The sequence below is a fragment of the Toxotes jaculatrix genome, chromosome 15, assembly GCF_017976425.1.
Source record: "Toxotes jaculatrix isolate fToxJac2 chromosome 15, fToxJac2.pri, whole genome shotgun sequence".
NCBI lineage: Eukaryota > Metazoa > Chordata > Actinopteri > Toxotidae > Toxotes > Toxotes jaculatrix.
In genome coordinates this window covers 5613240-5634416 of record NC_054408.1, presented here as the reverse complement: position 1 = coordinate 5634416, position 21177 = coordinate 5613240, and the positions used below count along the sequence as shown (strand labels likewise).

The window sequence follows — 21177 nt, the reverse complement described above, 5'->3', positions numbered from 1 at the left end:
TTTTAAACATGACTGTTTCAGATAGAGAGGTTTTAGGTGGAGCTGCAGGGTTTGGTGGAGGTGTGTGTGGGGGGGGGGGGGGGGGGGGGGGGATTTATTTCTAGCTTATTATTTAACTGTGAAACAATCGTTATTATTTCATATTAGAGAGAGCACAGAACACACCGCAACAGCGTTCCTAACATTAGCTGCTCCGGTCCTCTATCTGTATCAGCAGCGACCATAAATCGGCAATTAAGTCATAAGCCAGCGGCAAAATATGCTAATACATGCTAATTAGTGCAAACCTCCAGGTAAAATAGTGAGAAATTTACTTACCGAAAAAACTGTGACACAGACTCCTTCGACGGTCGATTAGTACAGTCTACACTACAACAAGCCATATTGTCACAAAAACCTATCCGAACATTGGCAAACTGTCAACCGCTGGAGCTAGCCGGAGGCCTCTGGATGTAGCCACCTAGCCCAGCCGATGCTTTAGCAAATAGCTAACTGCCAGTGGAGTCTATGGAGCTCTCACTCAACGTAACCATGCCCTAATTTATGTAAGAATTTTAAGCCTAAATAACACTAAAACGGTTGTGGTACAAAAAAATATCTCTGTGTTGTGGAGCCGGGCTAGAGTTAAACCGATCCAAACCCAAGCCATCAGTGCTGACGCCATTGCAGCGCTGCAGCCCGCTCAACTTCTCAACGCCGCCAGACGAGACCAGTGATGCGGAAAGGGAAATTGGGGGCTCTGCGCATCTGCGCCGTAAAGTTAATCAGCTTGATCAGATCCAGAGGCGGCACAGGTGCGTTTTCACGTGACGAGTGATGTGACGTTTGGGTAGTGGAAATATTTGTGATGGTCTTTCATCAGCAGAGGGCGCTGCTGTTTCCATAGTGGAGACATGACCTCAGAAAGTATCGCCAGTGGACATAATTCTATGCATTGGACTTTGTACCGTGTACTGCACATCTATTTCACCTATTGTCACTTGCAATAATTATATTCATGAGTGCGGAAGATCTCTCTCTGATTAATACGAATTTTAAAGTTGCCTCTACATTGTGCAATGATGCTGTCTGATAAATGAATTTATTTCTATTTACTAAAAAAATCATTAGAAAGTGTGTTTTTCTAATAATGAGGGAACATGTGACCCAGTCAACAATGTGCCTCATACTTTTTTTTTCATATATAAATTTGGACCAAAATGGATTTCTAACTTATACCACAAGAGTGACACGCCTTATCAGAGCATGGATACACAAAAAAGATTTGTAAGAAGAATCAATCCATTTTTTGTTTTGTTCATTTCAAGGGAACTGTTGACTAGAAGATAAATATAAAGTGGTTCTTCGAGCTTTGTAAATGGCTTTTAGCATCCAAAAAGCTGCATCAGACACTGTTGCTCACACTGGCCACCTCCAGAAGAGAAGCAGAAGCAGCTTCAGGCCTGGTAAGCATTTGGATGAGCAATTGCCCAGGAATTCCAGGTGCTGTAAGCTTTTTTTTTTTAAGCTTTTTTTTCCACTGGAAATAGGGGGGTCAAATATATTTAAGATTGCATCTTTATGTGAAAGTGCATTTTCTGATGATGTTACAGAAACAATCTTTTTAATTTCAGAACTGCTATAATATATACAGCACCAGTCAAAAGTTTAGACACATCTTCTCATTAAGTGGTTTTTCTTTATTTTTATCACTTTCTATATTGTAGATTCATACTGACCGACATAACTATCATCAAAACTATGAAGGAACACATATGGTCTTATGTAGTTAACAAAAAAATGTTAAACCAACCAGAATGTTTTCTATTTTAGTTTCTTCAAAATAGCCACCTTTTGCTTTGATGACAGCTTTGCACACTCTTGGCATTCTCTCAATCACTTTCATGAGATAGTCACCTGGAATGGTTTTACAGCAGTCTTGAAGGAGTTCCCAGAGGTGCTGAGCACTTGTTGGCTGTTTTGCCTTCACCCGGCAGTCCAACTCATCCCAACCATCTCAGTTGGGTTTAGGTCAGGTGAATAAATAACCAACAGTGTAGCCAGCAAAGCACCCCCACACCATCACACCTCCTCCTCCATGCTTCACAGTGGGAACCACACGTGTAGAAAACATCCGCTCACCTTTTCTGCATCTCACAAAGACACTGCGGGTGGAACCAAAAATCTCAAATTTGGACTCATCAGACCAAAACACAGATAACATGTCAGCAGTTTTCTGAGCAGTTCAGACGTTTTTCAAGAGTTAAGATTGACCATCAGTGAGGTTGGGCTCACAACCCTCATTAATATAAAACGCCAGAAATGACTTAATGAAATCTGACCATATTGAAATATTGCCCTAAAAAAGCAAAAGTACAAAAACATAAATATAAAAAAATGTCATGAATGTACAGAAACACACTGTCTTATTTATCCATATTTTATTATGCATTCAATAATTTCTGTATTCCAGTATCTAATAAAAAGGACTTCTAGTCCTTTACTTCGTTGTTGAGGACACACTCAATGTAGTGGAGGAGGCGCCGCCTGTCATGGTGGAGGAGACAGTCATTGTTGTTGAGGCAGCACTACTGGTAGTGGAGGAGATGCCCATAGTGGTGGAGGAGGCACCGCTGGTTGTGGATGAGCCAACACTCGTAGAGGAAGAGGTGCCTGTTGCAGTGGTGGAAGAGCCACCAGGTGCAGTGGAAGAGACACCCACTATCGTTGAGGTAGAACTGGTCATGGCAGTGGTGGTGGTAGTCAATGTCGTGGTAGGAGTGTCAGTGGTACTGGTGGCCGGCGTCGAAGCAGTGGTGGTGGTAGTCGATGTCGTGGCAGGAGCTGCAGTGGTGGTGGTAGCTGACGTCGTGACAAGAGAGGTGGTAGTCGATGTCATGGCAGGAGCTGAAGTGGTGGTGGTGGTCATGGTGGTAGTAGGCTCAGAGGTGGCCGTTGCAGAAGCAGCGGAGGTACTTGTGGTTGTCGTGGCAGGAGTGGTGGTGGTGGAAGGCGTTGTCGTGGTAGGAGCGGCAGTGGTGGCCGGCGTCGAAGCAGTGGTGGTTGTAGTCGATGTTATGGCAGGAGCTGCAGTGGTGGTGATGAGAGGCGTCATAGCAGTGGTGGTGGTAGCTGACGTGGCAGGAGTGGTGGTGGTAGGCGATGTTGTGCTAGGAGCGGCAGTGGTAGTGGTGGCCGGCGTCGAAGCAGTGGTGGTGGTAGCTGACGTGGCAGGAGTGGTGGTGGTGGTAGGCGATGTTGTGATTGGAGCGGCAGTGGTAGTGGTGGCCGGCATCGAAGTAGTAGCGGTGATAGTCGATGTCGTAGCAGGAGCTGCAGCGGTGGTGGTGGCTGGCATCGTAGCAGTGGTGGTGGTAGCTGATGTCGTGGCAGGAGTGGTGGTGGTGGTAGGCGATGTCGTGGAAGGAGCGGCAGTGGTTGTGGTGGCAGGCGTCAAAGAAGTGGTGGTGGTAGTCGATGTTGTGGCAGGAGCTACAGTGGTGGTGGTGGTCATGAGGGTAGTAGGCTCAAAGGTTGTGGTTGCAGGAGCAGCGGAGGTACTTGTAGTTGTTGTGGAAGGAGTGGTGGTGGTAGTAGGCAATGTCGTGGTAGGAGTGGCAGTGGTAGTGGTGACCGGCGTCGTAGCAGTGTTGGTGGTAGCTGACGTCGTGGCAGGAGTCGTGGTGATGGTGGTAATCGATGTGGCAGGGGCTGCAGTGGTGGTGGTGGTCATGGTGTTAGAGGTGGTGGTTACAGGAGCAGCAGAGGTACTTGTGGTTGTTATGGCAGGAGCAGCAGTGGCAATGGTGATGGTTGTGGTGGTAGTAGGCTCAGCTGAGGTACTTGTGGCTGTTGTGGCAGGAGCAGCTGTGGTTATTGTGGTTGTTGTGGCAGGATCAGCGGTGGTGGTGGTCATTGTCATGGTAGGAGCAGTGGAGGTGGTGGTGGCCATTGTGGTAGGAGCAACAAAGGTGGTTGTGGATGTTGTGGCAGTACCAGCGGTGGAGGTGGCTGTTGTCGTGGCAGGAGCAGCGGAGGTGGTGGTGGCCGTTGTGGCGGGAGCAGCGGCGGAGGTGGTCGTTGTCGTGGCAGGAGCAGCGGAGGTGGTGGTGGCCGTTGTGGCGGGAGCAGCGGCGGAGGTGGTCGTTGTCGTGGCAGGAGCAGCGGAGGTGGTGGTGGCCGTTGTGGCGGGAGCAGCGGCGGAGGTGGTCGTTGTCGTGGCAGGAGCAGCGGAGGTGGTGGTGGCCGTTGTGGCGGGAGCAGCGGCGGTTGTGGTCGTTGTCGTGGCAGGAGCAGCGGAGGTGGTGGTGGCCGTTGTGGCGGGAGCAGCGGCGGTTGTGGTCGTTGTCGTGGCAGGAGCAGCGGAGGTGGTGGTGGCCGTTGTGGCGGGAGCAGCGGCGGTGGTGGTCGTTGTCGTGGCAGGAGCAGCGGAGGTGGTTGTGGCCGTTGTGGCGGGAGCAGCGGCGGTGGTGGTCGTTGTCGTGGAAGGAGCAGCGGAGGTGGTGGTGGCCGTTGTGGCGGGAGCAGCGGCGGTGGTGGTCGTTGTCGTGGAAGGAGCAGCGGAGGTGGTTGTGGCCGTTGTGGCGGGAGCAGCGGCGGTGGTGGTCGTTGTCGTGGAAGGAGCAGCGGAGGTGGTTGTGGCCGTTGTGGCGGGAGCAGCGGCGGTGGTGGTCGTTGTCGTGGCAGGAAAAGCGGAGGTGGTGGTGGCCGTTGTGGCGGGAGCAGCGGTGGTGGTGGTCGTTGTCGTGGAAGGAGCAGCGGAGGTGGTGGTGGTCGTTGTCATGGTAGGAGCAGTGGAGGTGGTGGTGGCCGTTGTGGCAGGAGCAGCGGAGGTAGTTGTGGTTGTTGCTGCAAGAGCAGCGGTGGTGGTGGTGGTGGTCGTGGCAGGAGCAGTGGAGGTGGTGGTGGTGGCCGTTGTGGCAGGAGCAGTGGAGGTGGTGGTGGTTGTCATGGCAGGAGCAGCGGATGTGGTCGTCGTTGTAGCAGGAGCCACTGATGTGGCCGGAGCAGATGTGGTGGCTGAGGTTGTGGAAGCAGTAGACCCTGGAATCTCTGTGTCTATTCCAGTGAATGGCACTTCAGGAATTGTTTCAAATCCCCACAAATCATAATAAATATCTTCATCAGTTTCCTCTGTTGTGGCTGTCGCTGTGTCTGTATCCGTTGGTGTCTGCGTTGTCTGTGTTTGTGGATTGAATGGTTCAACGGGAACATCATCAAAGCCCCACAGGTTGAATAAATCTGGTTCCTGTGGAGCTTTCCTAACACGATGCCTTCCAACTTTTGGTAACGTTGGGAAACAAGCTGCCAGCGTTGCACACAGTCTCCCAGCAGTGTCAGCAAAAACCAGTTCAAAGGCAGAATCCTGTGAACAGTCAATATTAGTTTTCATGTTCAATGTTTCATGTATTTTAACAATAGTTTTTCATATATTTTGTACTTACTCTGTCTGGTAACTTAGATATATCCACAATTAATGCACTGGAGGTCTTCTGTTGTCTCACTGAGTATCCTTCGTTGGTGAAAAAATCTGCCAAAAAAGCAAATTCAAATCTCTTAGGTTTACTTTACAAGTGTGTGCACAAAATCAATCATAATTATGGTTCATGCGACTTAAAACTTCTCCCCTATAAATTAAAAAAAAAAAATCTATTACATCAATTTTTCCACATTAGTTATTGATTTATCAGTTCCCTTTCTAACTTTTCTACTGAACTCAGCATTTTATCAATAGTCTGGATTAGGGCTTATCCCCCCAAATGCCACTCTATAATAACATTTTATGGCAATAATGTAGGAGGGCTGTGTGTGATGGCCTGTTAAGGAGCTGATTAATTACAACGCATGTTCCCAACTACCTGATCCTTACCGAGGTCTTTCACCTTCCTCAGTTTTGTTTCATGAGGCAGCTTCACAGCGACATGTGTTGTTCCACAAGTAACCAACGGTGGCGCTGCTTGTGGTGGATTATCGCAGATAGCCATGCCTGTCACGTTCTCCTGCCGCAGACGGTCAAAATAATGCAGTTTCAGTGGGTGGAAATCATTTCCATCTCCAGTCTGAGGGACAGACATAAGTGTCATTAATTGTATGAGGCATCAAAAGAAACAGTCCAGTCATAACAGCATTTCATTTCAGAGCAAAGATGGAAAGTAAACTGAACACAAAAAAAGCACAAGGTTTAATACAAACAGAGAAGAAACGTTTGCATCTTATGCACAATAGAAAATATATGTTAACAAAGCCTGAAACACTGAATAAAACATTTGTAAGTTGTTGAGATTTTTCTAATCTCAGATTAGTCTAAGGCTTTTCATAAGAAGTTTTAAGATTAAGACAAAATACGGAATATCAGCACCCTGAAGCTTCACTAGTCTCACGTCATTCATTTCCCAAAAACATGCAGGAAAGCACCTAATAACATACCACTAATACCAGGAATAACATGGTTAGATGGAGATAAAGAATCTGTACTCATTAGTTTGGACAAAGAGTTAAATATTTTACCTGAACTGCTGTGTAGCAGCCAGTATAGGGAAGCTTCATCAGTAACCACCACCTATAAATCTGAACTGAACTGTCACACCTGTCTGGCAGCGACAACAAACGTGACCCATCTGTAGGAAAGGTTTGGAGAAACATTAGGTTTCTGACATGAGATCTCTTCCCATTTTTTTGAAGCCACAAAGACACTGCAGGCGGTTGAATCAAACATACCTTCCAGATGCAGATTTGTGTATCGGATGAGTGAAAAGCGCAGGAAAAGAGTTCCGTTACTGCAGCGATACTGTGGCTGGTTGAAATCTGATGTCTCTGGGCCATTTCCACTCCCTTTAACGAGAGATCAAGTGTCAGGTTAAAGTGATATATACATATATTTATATTTATATTTATATTTATATAAAGTTTCACCTTGCATGAAATTCCAAACCGGCGCTGGGAAACTTCGCTCTGTCCCCTTTTCTGGAGCCACCTCTAACCTCTGCTCGTTGCCGTCGTAACGCTCGTCCTGGTCGGCCAGACGTCCGTGTGCGTACCGTTGGGTCTCTGTGTTGTTGAGCTGGGCTAGAGTTAAACCGATCCAAACCCAAGCCATCAGTGCGGACGCCATGGCAGCGCTCCGGTCCACTCAGCGCCGTCAGACGAGACCAGTGACGCGGACTGGGAAACTGGAGGCTCTGCGCACCTGCGCAATAAGGTTAATCAGCTTGATTAGATCCAGAGGCGGCACAGGTGCGTTTTCACCATAGACTGTATAAGACGTGGACGTAGCACCTGTGACGTCACCCATTGATTTCGGGGAGTCGGTTTTGTGACCAAACCATGGGCATTTGAGCTGCGCCATCTTGGATTTTAGTGGGAGTGTACTTTCCATATTTGGCGAAGAGGCGGTTACTCTACGGGTCAGCCGGACGAGAACCGGGCCACTTAGCTTGGAGCAACAGAGCCAGCCTAAGGCTAATCAGCAAATCAGCTAGGCTAACAAGCTAAGCGGAAGCTACACGCAGCTACATCCACCAGACGACGGTCCCCGAGTCCGACCCGGCTAGCTCGACCCCGTGTAATCGCGACACACAGCATACAACAGAAATCATAATGTTGCTGCTGTGTTTTAAACATGACTGTTTCAGATAGAGGGGTTTTAGGTGGAGCTGCAGGGTTTGGTGGAGTTGTGGGGGGAAATTTATTTCTAGTCTATAATTTAACTGTGAAACAATCATTATTTCATATTGATAAAATATATTAAAAAGTTAAACATTGTTATTGTTATTATTATTGTCATTATTATTAATGATAACGATACAAATAATGATGAAAATAATATATTAAAATGTTTAATATTTAATATTTACCGGTTTTCACCGCTGCCTTCCCCCACTATCCACTTACAGTTACAACAGCCGCTTACAGACGGAGCTGCTGTGTTCATGTAATGTCGGACTTTTTAAACAGAAAAATGAGACGAAATAAAATTGTAGCCTAGTATTCCCGCAATAAACGGACTCTGAGAGCACGGAACACCGCAGCAGCGTTCCTAACATTATCCGCTCCGATCCTCTTATCTGTATCAGCAGCGACCATATATCTGCAATTAAGTCATAAGCCAGCGACAAAATATGCCGGTACTGTGAGGCTCACAACCCTCATTAATGTACTACACCAGAATTGACTTATGGAAATGTGAACATATTGAATTATTGCCCTAAAGAAAAAGAAATATAAAAAAATAAATAAATGTAAAAGTACAGAAACAAACTGCCTTATTTATCGATATTTTATTATACTATCAATACTTTTTGTATTCCTGGATTTAATAAAAATTTTTATCTTCAAGTCCTTTACATCGTTGTTGAGGACGCACTCAATGTAGTAGAGGAGATGCCCATAGTGGTGGAAACGGCACCGCTGGTTGTGGATAAGCCAACACTCGTAGAGTAGGAGGTGCCAACTGCAGTAGTGGAAGAGCCACCAGGTGCAGTGGAAGAGAAGCTCACTGTCGTTGGAACAGAACTCATCATAGCAGTGGTGGTAGTGGCTGATGCAGTAGCAGTGGTGGTGGTGGCTGACGTTATGGCAGGACCGGTGGTGGTGGTAGGCGATGTTGTGGCAGGAGCTTTAGTGGTGGTGGTGGTGGCCGGCGTCAAAGCAGTGGGAGTAGTAGGCAATGTCGTGGAAGAAGCGGCAGTGACAGTTCTGGCCTGTGTCGAAGCAGTGGTGGTGGTAGCTGATATCATGGCAGGAGCTGCAGCGCTGGTGGTGTCCAGTGTTGAAGCAGTGGTGGTGGTAACTGACGTTATGGCATGAGTGGTAGTGGTGGTAGCTGACGTCATGGCAAGAGTGGTGGTGGTAGAAGCCTCAGAAATGGTGCTTGCAGGAGCAGCAGAGACACTTATGGCTATAGTGGCAGGAGAAGCAGTGGTGGTAGTAGGCTCAAAGGTGGTGCTTGCAGGAGCATCAGAGGTACTTGTCGTTGTTGAGGCAAGAGCAGCAGTGGAAATGGTGGTGGTTGTGGTGGCAGTTGGCTCAGGGGTGGTGGTTGCAGGAGCAGCGGAGGTCCTTGTGGTTGTTGTGGCAGGAATGGTGGTGGTGGTAGGCGATGTTATGATAGGAATAGCAGTAGTAGTGGTGGCCGGCATGGAAGCAATGGTGTTGGTAGTCAATGTCGTGGCAGGAGCTTCAGTGGTGGTGGTGGCCGGCGTCGAGGCAGTGGTGGTGGTAGCCGATGTCGTAGCAGGAGCAGTGGTGGTGGTTGAAGGAGCAGCAGGGGTACTTGTGGCTGTTGTGGCAGGAATGGTGGTGGTGGTCAGTGCTGTTGTGGTAGGAGCAGCAGTGGTAGTCGTGGCCGGCGTTGTAGCAGTGGTGGTTGAAGCTGATGTCAAGGCAGGAGTGGTGGTGGACAATGTCGTGGCAGGAGCTGCAATGGTAGTGGTGGCCAGCGTCGAAGCAGTGGTGGTTGTAGCCAATGTCGTGGCAGGAGCAGCGGTGGTGGAAGTAGGCTCAGAGGTGGTGGTTGCAGGAGCAGCGGAGGTACTTATGGTTGTTGTGGCAGGAATGGTAGTGGTGGTTGGCGATATTGTGGTAGGAGCGGCACTAGTAGTAATGGCCGGCGTCGAAGCAATGGTGGTGGTAGTCAATGTCGTAACAGGAGCTGCAGTGGGGGTGATGGCCGGCCTTGTAGCAGTGGTGGTGGTAGCAGGCTCAGAGATACTTGTGGCTGTTGTGGCAGGAGCAGCAGTGGTGGTTGCAGGAGAAGCGGAGGTACTTGCAGTTGTTGTGGCAGGGATGGTGGTGGCGGTAGGCGACGTTGTGGTAGGAGCAGCAGTAGTAGTGGTGACCAACGTCGTAGCAGTGGTGGATGTAGCGGAAGTCAAGGCAGGAGTGGTTATGGTGGTAGTAGATGATGTCGTTTTAGGAGTGGTAGTGGTAGTGGTGGCCGGCGTCAAAGTAGTGGTGGTGGTAGTAAGCTCAGAGACACTTGTGGCTGTTGTGGCAGGAGAAGCAGATGTGGTAGTAGGCTCAGAGGTTGTGGTTGCAGGAGCAGCGGAGATACTTGCTGTTGTTGTGGCAGGGATGGAGGTGGTGGTAGGCGAAGTAGTGGTAGGAGAAGCAGTAGTGGTGGTGACCAACGTCGTAGCAGTGGTGGATGAAGCTGACATCAAGGCAGAAGTGGTGGTGGTGGTAGTAGGTGATGTCATGGCAGGAGCAGCGGTGGTGGTAGTAGGCTCAGAGGTGGTGGTTGCAGGAGCAGCGGAGGTACTTGTGGTTGTTGTGGCAGGAATGGTGGTGGTGGTTGGCGATGCTGTGGTAGGAGCGGCACTAGTGGTGGCCAGTGTCGAAGCAGTGGTGGTAGTAGCCAATGTCATGGCAGGAGCTGCAGTGGTGGTGGTGGTGGCCGGCGTTGTAGCAGTGGTGGTGGTAGCTGATGTCATGGCAAGAGTGGTGGTGGTAGTAGGCTCAGAGATACTTGTGGCTGTTGTGGCAGGAGCAGCAGTGGTGGTAGTAGGCTCAGAGATGGTGGTTGCAGGAGCAGCGGAGGTACTTGCAGTTGTTGTGGCAGGGATGGTGGTGGCGGTAGGCGATGTTGTGGTAGGAGCAGCAGTAGTAGTGGTGACCAACGTCGTAGCAGTGGTGGATGTAGCGGACGTCAAGGCAGGAGTGGTTATGGTGGTAGTAGGTGATGTCGTTTTAGGAGCGGCAGTGGTGGCCGGCGTCAAAGTAGTGGTGGTGGTAGCTGATGTCATGGCAAGAGTGGTGGTGGTAGTAGGCTCAGAGATACTTGTGGCTGTTGTGGCAGGAGCAGCAGATGTGGTAGTAGGCTCAGAGGTGGTGGTTGCAGGAGCAGCGGAGATACTTGCTGTTGTTGTGGCAGGGATGGAGGTGGTGGTAGGCGAAGTAGTGGTAGGAGAAGCAGTAGTGGTGGTTACCAACGTCACAGCAGTGGTGGATGGAGCTGACGTCAAGGCAGGAGTGGTGGTGGTGGTAGTAGGTGATGTCATGACAGGAGCAGCGGTGGTGGTAGTAGGCTCAGAGGTGGTGGTTGCAGGAGCAGCGGAGGTACTTGTGGTTGTTGTGGCAGGAATGGTAGTGGTGGTTGGCAATGTTGTAGTAGGAGCGGCACTAGTACTGGTGGCCAGTGTCAAAGCAGTGGTGGTGGTAGCCAATGTCATGGCAGGAGCTGCAGTGGTGGTGGTGGCCGGCCTTGTAGCAGTGGTGGTGGTAGCTGATGTCATGGCAAGAGTGGTGGTGGTAGTAGGCTCAGAGATACTTGTGGCTGTTGTGGCAGGAGCAGCAGTGGTGGTAGTAGGCTCAGAGATGGTGGTTGCAGGAGCAGCGGAGGTACTTGCAGTTGTTGTGGCAGGGATGGTGGTGGCGGTAGGCGATGTTGTGGTAGCGGCAGGCGATGTTGTGGTAGGAGCAGCAGTAGTAGTGGTGGATGTAGCAGACGTCAAGGAATGAGTGGTTATGGTGGTAGTAGGTGATGTCGTTTTAGGAGCGGCAGTGGTAGTGGTGGCCGGCGTCAAAGTAGTGGTGGTGGTAGCTGATGTCATGGCAAGAGTGGTGGTGGTAGTAGGCTCAGAGATACTTGTGGCTGTTGTGGCAAGAGCAACAGATGTGGTAGTAGGCTCAGAGGTGGTGGTTGCAGGAGCAGCGGAGATACTTGCTGTTGTTGTGGCAGGGATGGAGGTGGTGGTAGGCAAAGTAGTGGTAAGAGAAGCAGTAGTGGTGGTTACCAACGTCATAGCAGTGGTGGATGGAGCTGAAGTCAAGGCAGGACTGGTGGTGGTGGTAGTAGGTGATGTCGTGGCAGGAGCAGCGGTGGTGGTAGTAGGCTCAGAGGTGGTGGTTGCAGGAGCAGCGGAGATACTTGCTGTTGTTGTGGCAGGGATGGAGGTGGTGGTGGGCAAAGTAGTGGTAGGAGAAGCAGTAGTGGTGGTGACCAACATCGTAGCAGTGGTGGATGGAGCTGACGTCAAGGCAGGAGTGGTGGTGGTGGTAGTAGGCGATGTCGTGGCAGGAGCTGCAGTGGTAGTGGTGGCCGGCGTCAAAGCAGTGGTGGTTGTAGCCGATGTCGTTGCAGGAGCAGCGGAGGTACTTGTGGTTGTTGTGGCAGGAATGGTAGTGGTGGTTGGCGATGTTGTGATAGGAGTGGCACTAGTAGTGGCGGCCAGTGTCGAAGCAGTGGTGGTGGTAGCCGATGTCATGGCAGGAGCTGCAGAGGTGGTGGTGGCCAGCGTTGTAGCAGCGGTGGTGGTAGCTGATGTCATGGCAGGAGCTGCAGTGGTGGTGGTGGCCGGCGTTGTAGCAGCGGTGGTGGTAGCTGATGTCATGGCAAGAGTGGTGGTGGTAGTAGGCTCAGAGATACTTGTGGCTGTTGTGGCAGGAGCAGCAGTGGTGGTAGTAGGCTCAGAGGTGGTGGTTGCAGGAGCAGCGGAGGTACGTGCAGTTGTTGTGGCAGGGATGGAGGTGGTGGTAGGCGAAGTAGTGGTAGGAGAAGCAGTAGTGGTGGTTACCAACGTCATAGCAGTGGTGGATGGAGCTGACGTCAAGGCAGGAGTGGTGGTGGTGGTAGTAGGTGATGTCATGACAGGAGCAGCGGTGGTGGTAGTAGGCTCAGAGGTGGTGGTTGCAGGAGCAGCGGAGGTACTTGTGGTTGTTGTGGCAGGAATGGTGGTGGTGGTTGGCGATGCTGTGGTAGGAGCGGCACTAGTGGTGGCCAGTGTCGAAGCAGTGGTGGTAGTAACCAATGTCATGGCAGGAGCTGCAGTGGTGGTGGTGGTGGCCGGCGTTGTAGCAGTGGTGGTGGTAGCTGATGTCATGGCAAGAGTGGTGGTGGTAGTAGGCTCAGAGATACTTGTGGCTGTTGTGGCAGGAGCAGCAGTGGTGGTAGTAGGCTCAGAGATGGTGGTTGCAGGAGCAGCGGAGGTACTTGCAGTTGTTGTGGTAGGGATGGTGGTGGCGGTAGGCGATGTTGTGGTAGGAGCAGCAGTAGTAGTGGTGACCCACGTCGTAGCAGTGGTGGATGTAGCGGACGTCAAGGCAGGAGTGGTTATGGTGGTAGTAGGTGATGTCGTTTTAGGAGCGGCAGTGGTGGCCGGCGTCAAAGTAGTGGTGGTGGTAGCTGATGTCATGGCAAGAGTGGTGGTGGTAGTAGGCTCAGAGATACTTGTGGCTGTTGTGGCAGGAGCAGCAGATGTGGTAGTAGGCTCAGAGGTGGTGGTTGCAGGAGCAGCGGAGATACTTGCTGTTGTTGTGGCAGGGATGGAGGTGGTGGTAGGCGAAGTAGTGGTAGGACAAGCAGTAGTGGTGGTTACCAACGTCACAGCAGTGGTGGATGGAGCTGACGTCAAGGCAGGAGTGGTGGTGGTGGTAGTAGGTGATGTCATGACAGGAGCAGCGGTGGTGGTAGTAGGCTCAGAGGTGGTGGTTGCAGGAGCAGCGGAGGTACTTGTGGTTGTTGTGGCAGGAATGGTAGTGGTGGTTGGCAATGTTGTGGTAGGAGCGGCACTAGTACTGGTGGCCAGTGTCAAAGCAGTGGTGGTGGTAGCCAATGTCATAGCAGGAGCTGCAGTGGTGGTGGTGGCCAGCCTTGTAGCAGTGGTGGTGGTAGCTGATGTCATGGCAAGAGTGGTGGTGGTAGTAGGCTCAGAGATACTTGTGGCTGTTGTGGCAGGAGCAGCAGTGGTGGTAGTAGGCTCAGAGATGGTGGTTGCAGGAGCAGCGGAGGTACTTGCAGTTGTTGTGGCAGGGATGGTGGTGGCGGTAGACGATGTTGTGGTAGCGGTAGGCGATGTTGTGGTAGGAGCAGCAGTAGTAGTGGTGGATGTAGCAGACGTCAAGGAATGAGTGGTTATGGTGGTAGTAGGTGATGTCGTATTAGGAGCGGCAGTGGTAGTGGTGGCCGGCGTCAAAGTAGTGGTGGTGGTAGCTGATGTCATGGCAAGAGTGGTGGTGGTAGTAGGCTCAGAGATACTTGTGGCTGTTGTGGCAGGAGCAGCAGATGTGGTAGTAGGCTCAGAGGTGGTGGTTGCAGGAGCAGCGGAGATACTTGCTGTTGTTGTGGCAGGGATGGAGGTGGTGGTAGGCAAAGTAGTGGTAAGAGAAGCAGTAGTGGTGGTTACCAACGTCATAGCAGTGGTGGATGGAGCTGAAGTCAAGGCAGGACTGGTGGTGGTGGTAGTAGGTGATGTCGTGGCAGGAGCAGCGGTGGTGGTAGTAGGCTCAGAGGTGGTGGTTGCAGGAGCAGCGGAGATACTTGCTGTTGTTGTGGCAGGGATGGAGGTGGTGGTGGGCAAAGTAGTGGTAGGAGAAGCAGTAGTGGTGGTGACCAACATCGTAGCAGTGGTGGATGGAGCTGACGTCAAGGCAGGAGTGGTGGTGGTGGTAGTAGGCGATGTCGTGGCAGGAGCTGCAGTGGTAGTGGTGGCCGGCGTCAAAGCAGTTTTGGTTGTAGCCGATGTCGTTGCAGGAGCAGCGGAGGTACTTGTGGTTGTTGTGGCAGGAATGGTAGTGGTGGTTGGCGATGTTGTGATAGGAATGGCACTAGTAGTGGTGGCCAGTGTCGAAGCAGTGGTGGTGGTAGCCGATGTCATGGCAGGAGCTGCAGAGGTGGTGGTGGCCGGCGTTGTAGCAGCGGTGGTGGTAGCTGATGTCGTGGCAGGAGCTGCAGTGGTGGTGGTGGCCGGCGTTGTAGCAGCGGTGGTGGTAGCTGATGTCATGGCAAGAGTGGTGGTGGTAGTAGGCTCAGAGATACTTGTGGCTGTTGTGGCAGGAGCAGCAGTGGTGGTAGTAGGCTCAGAGGTGGTGGTTGCAGGAGCAGCGGAGGTACGTGCAGTTGTTGTGGCAGGGATGGAGGTGGTGGTAGGCGAAGTATTGGTAGGAGAAGCAGTAGTGGTGGTTACCAACGTCATAGCAGTGGTGGATGGAGCTGACGTCAAGGCAGGAGTGGTGGTGGTGGTAGTAGGTGATGTCATGACAGGAGCAGCGGTGGTGGTAGTAGGTGATGTCATGACAGGAGCAGCGGTGGTGGTAGTAGGCTCAGAGGTGGTGGTTGCAGGAGCAGCGGAGGTACTTGTGGTTGTTGTGGCAGGAATGGTAGTGGTGGTTGGCAATGTTGTGGTAGGAGCGGCACTAGTACTGGTGGCCAGTGTCAAAGCAGTGGTGGTGGTAGCCAATGTCATGGCAGGAGCTGCAGTGGTGGTGGTGGCCGGCCTTGTAGCAGTGGTGGTGGTAGCTGATGTCATGGCAAGAGTGGTGGTGGTAGTAGGCTCAGAGATACTTGTGGCTGTTGTGGCAGGAGCAGCAGTGGTGGTAGTAGGCTCAGAGATGGTGGTTGCAGGAGCAGCGGAGGTACTTGCAGTTGTTGTGGCAGGGATGGTGGTGGCGGTAGGCGATGTTGTGGTAGCGGTAGGCGATGTTGTGGTAGGAGCAGCAGTAGTAGTGGTGGATGTAGCGGACGTCAAGGAATGAGTGGTTATGGTGGTAGTAGGTGATGTCGTTTTAGGAGCGGCAGTGGTAGTGGTGGCCGGCGTCAAAGTAGTGGTGGTGGTAGCTGATGTCATGGCAAGAGTGGTGGTGGTAGTAGGCTCAGAGATACTTGTGGCTGTTGTGGCAGGAGCAACAGATGTGGTAGTAGGCTCAGAGGTGGTGGTTGCAGGAGCAGCGGAGATACTTGCTGTTGTTGTGGCAGGGATGGAGGTGGTGGTAGGCAAAGTAGTGGTAAGAGAAGCAGTAGTGGTGGTTACCAACGTCATAGCAGTGGTGGATGGAGCTGAAGTCAAGGCAGGACTGGTGGTGGTGGTAGTAGGCGATGTCGTGGCAGGAGCTGCAGTGGTAGTGGTGGCCGGCGTCAAAGCAGTGGTGGTTGTAGCCGATGTCGTTGCAGGAGCAGCGGAGGTACTTGTGGTTGTTGTGGCAGGAATGGTAGTGGTGGTTGGCGATGTTGTGATAGGAGTGGCACTAGTAGTGGTGGCCAGTGTCGAAGCAGTGGTGGTGGTAGCCGATGTCATGGCAGGAGCTGCAGAGGTGGTGGTGGCCGGCGTTGTAGCAGCAGTGGTGGTAGCTGATGTCGTGGCAGGAGCTGCAGTGGTGGTGGTGGTGGCCGGCGTTGTAGCAGCGGTGGTGGTAGCTGATGTCATGGCAAGAGTGGTGGTGGTAATAGGCTCAGAGATACTTGTGGCTGTTGTGGCAGGAGCAGCAGTGGTGGTAGTAGGCTCAGAGGTGGTGGCTGCAGGAGCAGCGGAGGTACGTGCAGTTGTTGTGGCAGGGATGGTGGTAGCGGTAGGCGATGTTGCGGTAGGAGCAGCAGTAGTAGTGGTGACCAACGTCGTAGCAGTGGTGGATGGAGCTGACGTCAAGGCAGGAGTGGTGGTGGTGGTAGTAGGCGATGTCGTGGCAGGAGCTGCAGTGGTAGTGGTGGCCGGCGTCAAAGTAGTGGTGGTTGTAGCTGATGTCGTTGCAGGAGCAGCGGAGGTACTTGTGGTTGTTGTGGCAGGAATGGTAGTGGTGGTTGGCGATGTTGTGATAGGAGTGGCACTAGTAGTGGTGGCCAGTGTCGAAGCAGTGGTGGTGGTAGCCGATGTCATGGCAGGAGCTGCAGAGGTGGTGGTGGCCGGCGTTGTAGCAGCGGTGGTGGTAGCTGATGTCGTGGCAGGAGCTGCAGTGGTGGTGGTGGCCGGCGTTGTAGCAGCGGTGGTGGTAGCTGATGTCATGGCAAGAGTGGTGGTGGTAGTAGGCTCAGAGATACTTGTTGCTGTTGTGGCAGGAGCAGCAGTGGTGGTAGTAGGCTCAGAGGTGGTGGTTGCAGGAGCAGCGGAGGTACGTGCAGTTGTTGTGGCAGGGATGGTGGTAGCGGTAGGTGATGTTGCGGTAGGAGCAGCAGTAGTAGTGGTGACCAACGTCGTAGCAGTGGTGGATGTAGCGGACGTCAAGGCAGTAGTGGTTGTGGTGGTAGTAGGTGATGTCGTGACAGGAGCTGCAGTGGGGGTGGTGGCCGGCGTTGTAGCAGTGGTAGTGGTAGCTGAAGTCATGGCAGGAGCAGTGGTGGTGGAAGTAGGCTCAGAGGAGGTGGTTGCAGGAGCAGCGGAGGTACTTGTGGTTGTTGTGGCAGGAATGGTAGTGGTGGTTGGCGATGTTGTGGTAAAAGCGGCACTAGTAGTAGTGGCCGGCGTCGAAGCAGTGGTGGTGGTAGCCAATGTCGTGACAGGAGCTGCAGTGGTAGTGGTTGCCAGTGTCAAAGATGTGGTGGTAGTCGATGTTGTGGCAAGAGCTGCAATGGTGGTAGTCGCTGTTGTGGCAGAAGCAGCAGAGATGGTTGTAGTTGTCGTGGCAGGACCAGCGGTGGTGGTGGTCGTTGTCGTGGTAGGAGCAGCAGAGGTGGTGGTGGCTGTTGTGGCAGGAGCAATGGTGGTCGTTGTTGTGGTAGGAGCAGCGGAGATGGTGGTGGCCGTTGTTGCAGGAGCAGCAGTGGTGGTGGTGGTCGTCGTGGCAGGAGCAGTGGAGGTGGTGGTGGCCGTTGTGGCAGGAACAGTGGTGGTGGTGGTCGTCGTTGTGGTAGGAGCAGCGGAGGTGGTGGTGGCTGTAGTGGCAGGAGCAGCGGAGGTAGTTGTGGTTGTTGTTGCAGGAACAGCAGCGGTGGTGGTCGTCGTGACAGGAGCAGCGCTGGTAGTGGTGGCTGTCGTAGCAGGAGCAGCGGAGGTGGTCGTGGCAGGAGCAGCGGAGGTGGTCGTGGCAGGAGCAGCAGCAATGGTTGTAGGTGTCGTAGCAGGACCGGCGGTGGTGGTGATCGTTGTCGTGGTAGGAGCAGCAGAGGTGGTGGTGGCCGTTGTGGCAGGAGCAATGGTGGTGGTCGTTGTGGTAGGAGCAGCGGAGGTGGTGGTGGCCGTTGTGGCAGGAGCAATGGTGGTGGTCGTTGTGGTAGGACCAGCGGAGATGGTGGTGGCCATTGTGGCAGGAGAAGCGGAGGTGGTGGTGGCCGTTGTGGCAGGAGCAGCGGAGGTAGTTGTGGTTGTTGTTGCAGGAGCAGCGGTGGTGGTTGTCGTCGTGGCAGGAGCAGTGGAGGTGGTGGCCGTTGTGGCAGGAGCAGCAGTGGTGGTAGTTGTCGTGGCAGGAGTAGCGCTGGTAGTTGTGGTTGTTGTTGCAGGAGCAGCAGAGGTGGTTGTGGTTGTTGTGGCAGGAGCAGCGGAGGTAGTTGTGGTTGTTGTTGCAGGACCAGCAGTGGTGGTGGTCGTTGTCATGGTAGGAGCAGCGGAGGTGGTGGTGGCTGTAGTGGCAGGAGCAGCGGAGGTAGTTGTGGTTGTTGTTGCAGGAACAGCTGTGGTGGTGGTCGTGGGAGGAGCATTGGTAGTGGTGGTGGTGGCCGTTGTGGCAGGAGCAGCAGCGGTGGTGGTCGTCGTGACAGGAGCAGCGCTGGTAGTGGTGGCTGTCGTAGCAGGAGCAGCGGAGGTGGTTGTGGAAGCAGTAGACCCTGGAATCTCTGTCTCTATTCCAGTGAATGGCACTTCAGGAATTGTTTCAAATCCCCACAAATCATAATAAATATCTTCATCAGTTTCCTCTGTTGTGGCTGTCGCTGTGTCTGTATCCGTTGGTGTCTGTGTTGTCTGTGTTTGTGGATTGAATGGTTCAACGGGAACATCATCAAAGCCCCAAAGGCTGAATAAATCTGGTTCCTGTGGAGCTTTCCTAACACGATGCCTTCCAACTTTTGGTAACGTTGGGAAACAAGCTGCCAGCGTTGCACACAGTCTCCCAGCAGTGTCAGTATAAACCAGTTCAAAGGCAGAATCCTGTGAACATTCTTAATATTAGTTTTCATGTTCAATGTTTCATGTATTTTAACAATAGTTTTTTATTTGTTTTGCACTTACTCTTTCTGGTAACTTAGATATATCCACAATTAATGCACTGGAGGTCTTCTGTTGTCTCACTGAGTATCCTTCGCTAGTGAAAAAATCTGCCAAAAAAGCAAATTCAAATCTCTTAGGTTTACTTTACAAGTGTGTGCACAAAATCAATCATAATTATGGTTCATGCAATTTAAACTTCTCCCCTATATATTAAAAAAAACTATTACATCAATTTTGATTTATCAGCTCCCTTTCTAACTGTTCTACTGAACTCAGCATTTTATCAATAGTCTGGATTAGGGCTTATCCCCCCAAATGCCACTCTATAATTACATTTTATGGCAATAATGTAGGAGGGCTGTGTGTGATGGCCTGTTAAGGAGCTGATTAATTACAACGCATGTTCCCAACTACCTGATCCTTACCAAGCTCTTTCACTTTTCTCAGTTCGGTTTTACGAGGCAGCTTCACAGCGACATGTGTTGTTCTACAAGTCACCAACGGTGCCGCTGCTTGTGGTGACATTACTGGATTATCGCAGATAGCCATGCCTGTCACGTTCTCCTGCCGCAGACGGTCAAAATAATGCAGTTTCAATGGGTGGAAATCATTTCCATCTCCAGTCTGAGGGACAGACAAAAGTGTCATTAATTGTATGAGGCATCAAAAGAAATAGTCCAGTCATAACAGCAGTTCATTTCAGAGCAAAGATGGAAAGTAAACTGAACACAAAAAAAAAAAAAAAAAATCCACAGACAGTGCAGACTCATTGCTTGAATTACTTGAACGTGACTGGTCAAGAGCAGCAGCACCTCCAGGTGACTTGGCCTGTAATATAAACCCCTTTCAGACATCACCTCAGTCCATAAATGTGCTGGTAATTTTGCATGTTAGCTTCATGTTTCAATAATGTCCAGAGTAACTTTTACATAAAAGTCACAAGAACTATCTTAATAGGTCAAACACAACTCTGAATTGAATTGTTAACAAAGCCTGAAACATTGAATAAAACATTTGTAAGGTGTTGAGATTTTTCTGATCTCAGATCAAACACTTTTCATAAGATGTTTTAAGAAAAAGACAAAATACAGAATATCAGCACCCTGAGGCTTCACTAGTCTCACGTCATTCATTCCCCAAAAACATGCAGGGAAAGGGGAAGCACCTAATAACATACCACTAATACCAGGAATAACATGGTTAGATGGAGATAAAGAATCTGTACTCATTAGTTTGGACAAAGAATTAAATATTTTACCTGAATTGCTGTGTAGCAGCCAGTATAGGGAAGCTTCACCAGTAACCACCACCTATAAATCTGGACTGAACTGTCACACCTGTCTGGCAGCGACAACAAACGTGACCCATCTGTGGGAAAGGTTTGGAGAAACATTAGGTTTCTGACAAGAGATCTCTTACAATTTTTGTGAAGCCACAAAGACACTGCAGGCTGTTGAATCAAACATACCTTCCAGATGCAGATTTGTGTATCGGATGAGTGAATACCGCAGGAAGAGAGTTCCATTACTGCAGCGATACTGTGGCTGGTTGAAATCTGATGTCCATGGACCATTTCCACTCCCTTGAATGAGAGAATTAAAAAAAAAAACATTAAAGTTAAAGTTAAAGTGAAAATGTGATATTTTTGGGGGAAAGAAGATTGAGCTTATTCGCTTTCTTTCAAAGAGTAAGGTTGTCTATAACAGATTCAACTATGGGCAAGAAAGTAAAAGAGTGGTATCTGAAAATGTTGAATCTTCCCTTAAAAGCAAACAACCACAGGCCTACTGTAAAGACAATGTTACCGAGTTTCCACTGATAAAGAAGCTTCACAGAGATGAAATTTCAATGCAACGCTTAGTGAGAATAAAAGGATGATTCAGATCTCTGTGTTAAGGTTCACTATGTGCATTTACACCATTGTTATGGTCCCTTATGAATATGAATAGCACAGGATTATATGATCTACATACAATTTTTTTTAAAGCCGAACGAGCAGCAAATTTTCACCTTGCAGGAAATTCCAAACCGGCGCTGGGAAACTTCGCTCTGTCCTCATTTCTGGTGCCGCCTCAAACCTCTGCTCGTTGCCGTCGTAACGCTCGTCCTGGTCGGCCAGACGTCCGTGTGCGTACCGTTGGGTCTCTGCGTTGTTGAGCTGGGCTAGAGTTAAACCGATCCAAACCCAAGCCATCAGTACGGACGCCATGGCAGCGCTCCGGTCCGCTCAGCTTCTCACCGACGTCAGACGAGACCAGTGATGCGGACTGAGAAACTGGAGGCTCTGCGCACCTGCGCAATAGGGTTAATCAGCTTAATTAGATCCAGAACCGGCACAGGTGCGTTTTCACGT

General features: G+C 51.1%; 2 protein-coding genes and 1 long non-coding RNA gene across 3 annotated transcripts; all 3 read right to left on the bottom strand.

Moving 5' to 3' along the window:
• Nucleotides 1-2479: 2479 nt before the first annotated feature.
• LOC121194697 (cell wall protein DAN4-like) lies at nt 2480-3493 on the bottom strand. The gene is made up of 2 exons (XM_041057685.1): nt 3300-3493; nt 2480-3179 (listed from the first exon to the last, which is right to left on the bottom strand). Exons 1-2 carry the CDS (start codon nt 3491-3493, stop codon nt 2480-2482), a joined length of 894 nt encoding a protein of 297 aa, XP_040913619.1.
• A 12122-nt stretch (nt 3494-15615) lies between these two features.
• Nucleotides 15616-17921, bottom strand: LOC121194680 (mucin-5AC-like). The gene is made up of 2 exons (XM_041057662.1): nt 15978-17921; nt 15616-15936 (listed from the first exon to the last, which is right to left on the bottom strand). Exons 1-2 carry the CDS (start codon nt 17919-17921, stop codon nt 15616-15618), a joined length of 2265 nt encoding a protein of 754 aa, XP_040913596.1.
• A 963-nt stretch (nt 17922-18884) lies between these two features.
• On the bottom strand, nt 18885-20133 carry LOC121193957. Its single transcript, XR_005895344.1, has 3 exons — nt 20083-20133; nt 19250-19448; nt 18885-18931 (listed from the first exon to the last, which is right to left on the bottom strand). It is a non-coding gene; the product is annotated as an uncharacterized LOC121193957 (long non-coding RNA).
• Nucleotides 20134-21177: the final 1044 nt, after the last annotated feature.

Coding starts and splice junctions, on each gene's coding strand:
- LOC121194697 (XM_041057685.1), bottom strand. CDS start 3,493: ATGACCACCACCACCACTGTAGCTCCTGCCACAACATCGACTACCACC. Junction 3,180..3,299: donor GCTGCAGCTCCTGCTACGAC/ATCGACTATCAC, acceptor CACTGCTTCGAC/GCCGGCCACCACTACCACTG.
- LOC121194680 (XM_041057662.1), bottom strand. CDS start 17,921: ATGGCCACCACCATCTCCGCTGGTCCTACCACAACGACCACCACCATT. Junction 15,937..15,977: donor CAGCTCCTGCCATGACATCG/GCTACCACCACC, acceptor CACCACTACTAG/TGCCACTCCTATCACAACAT.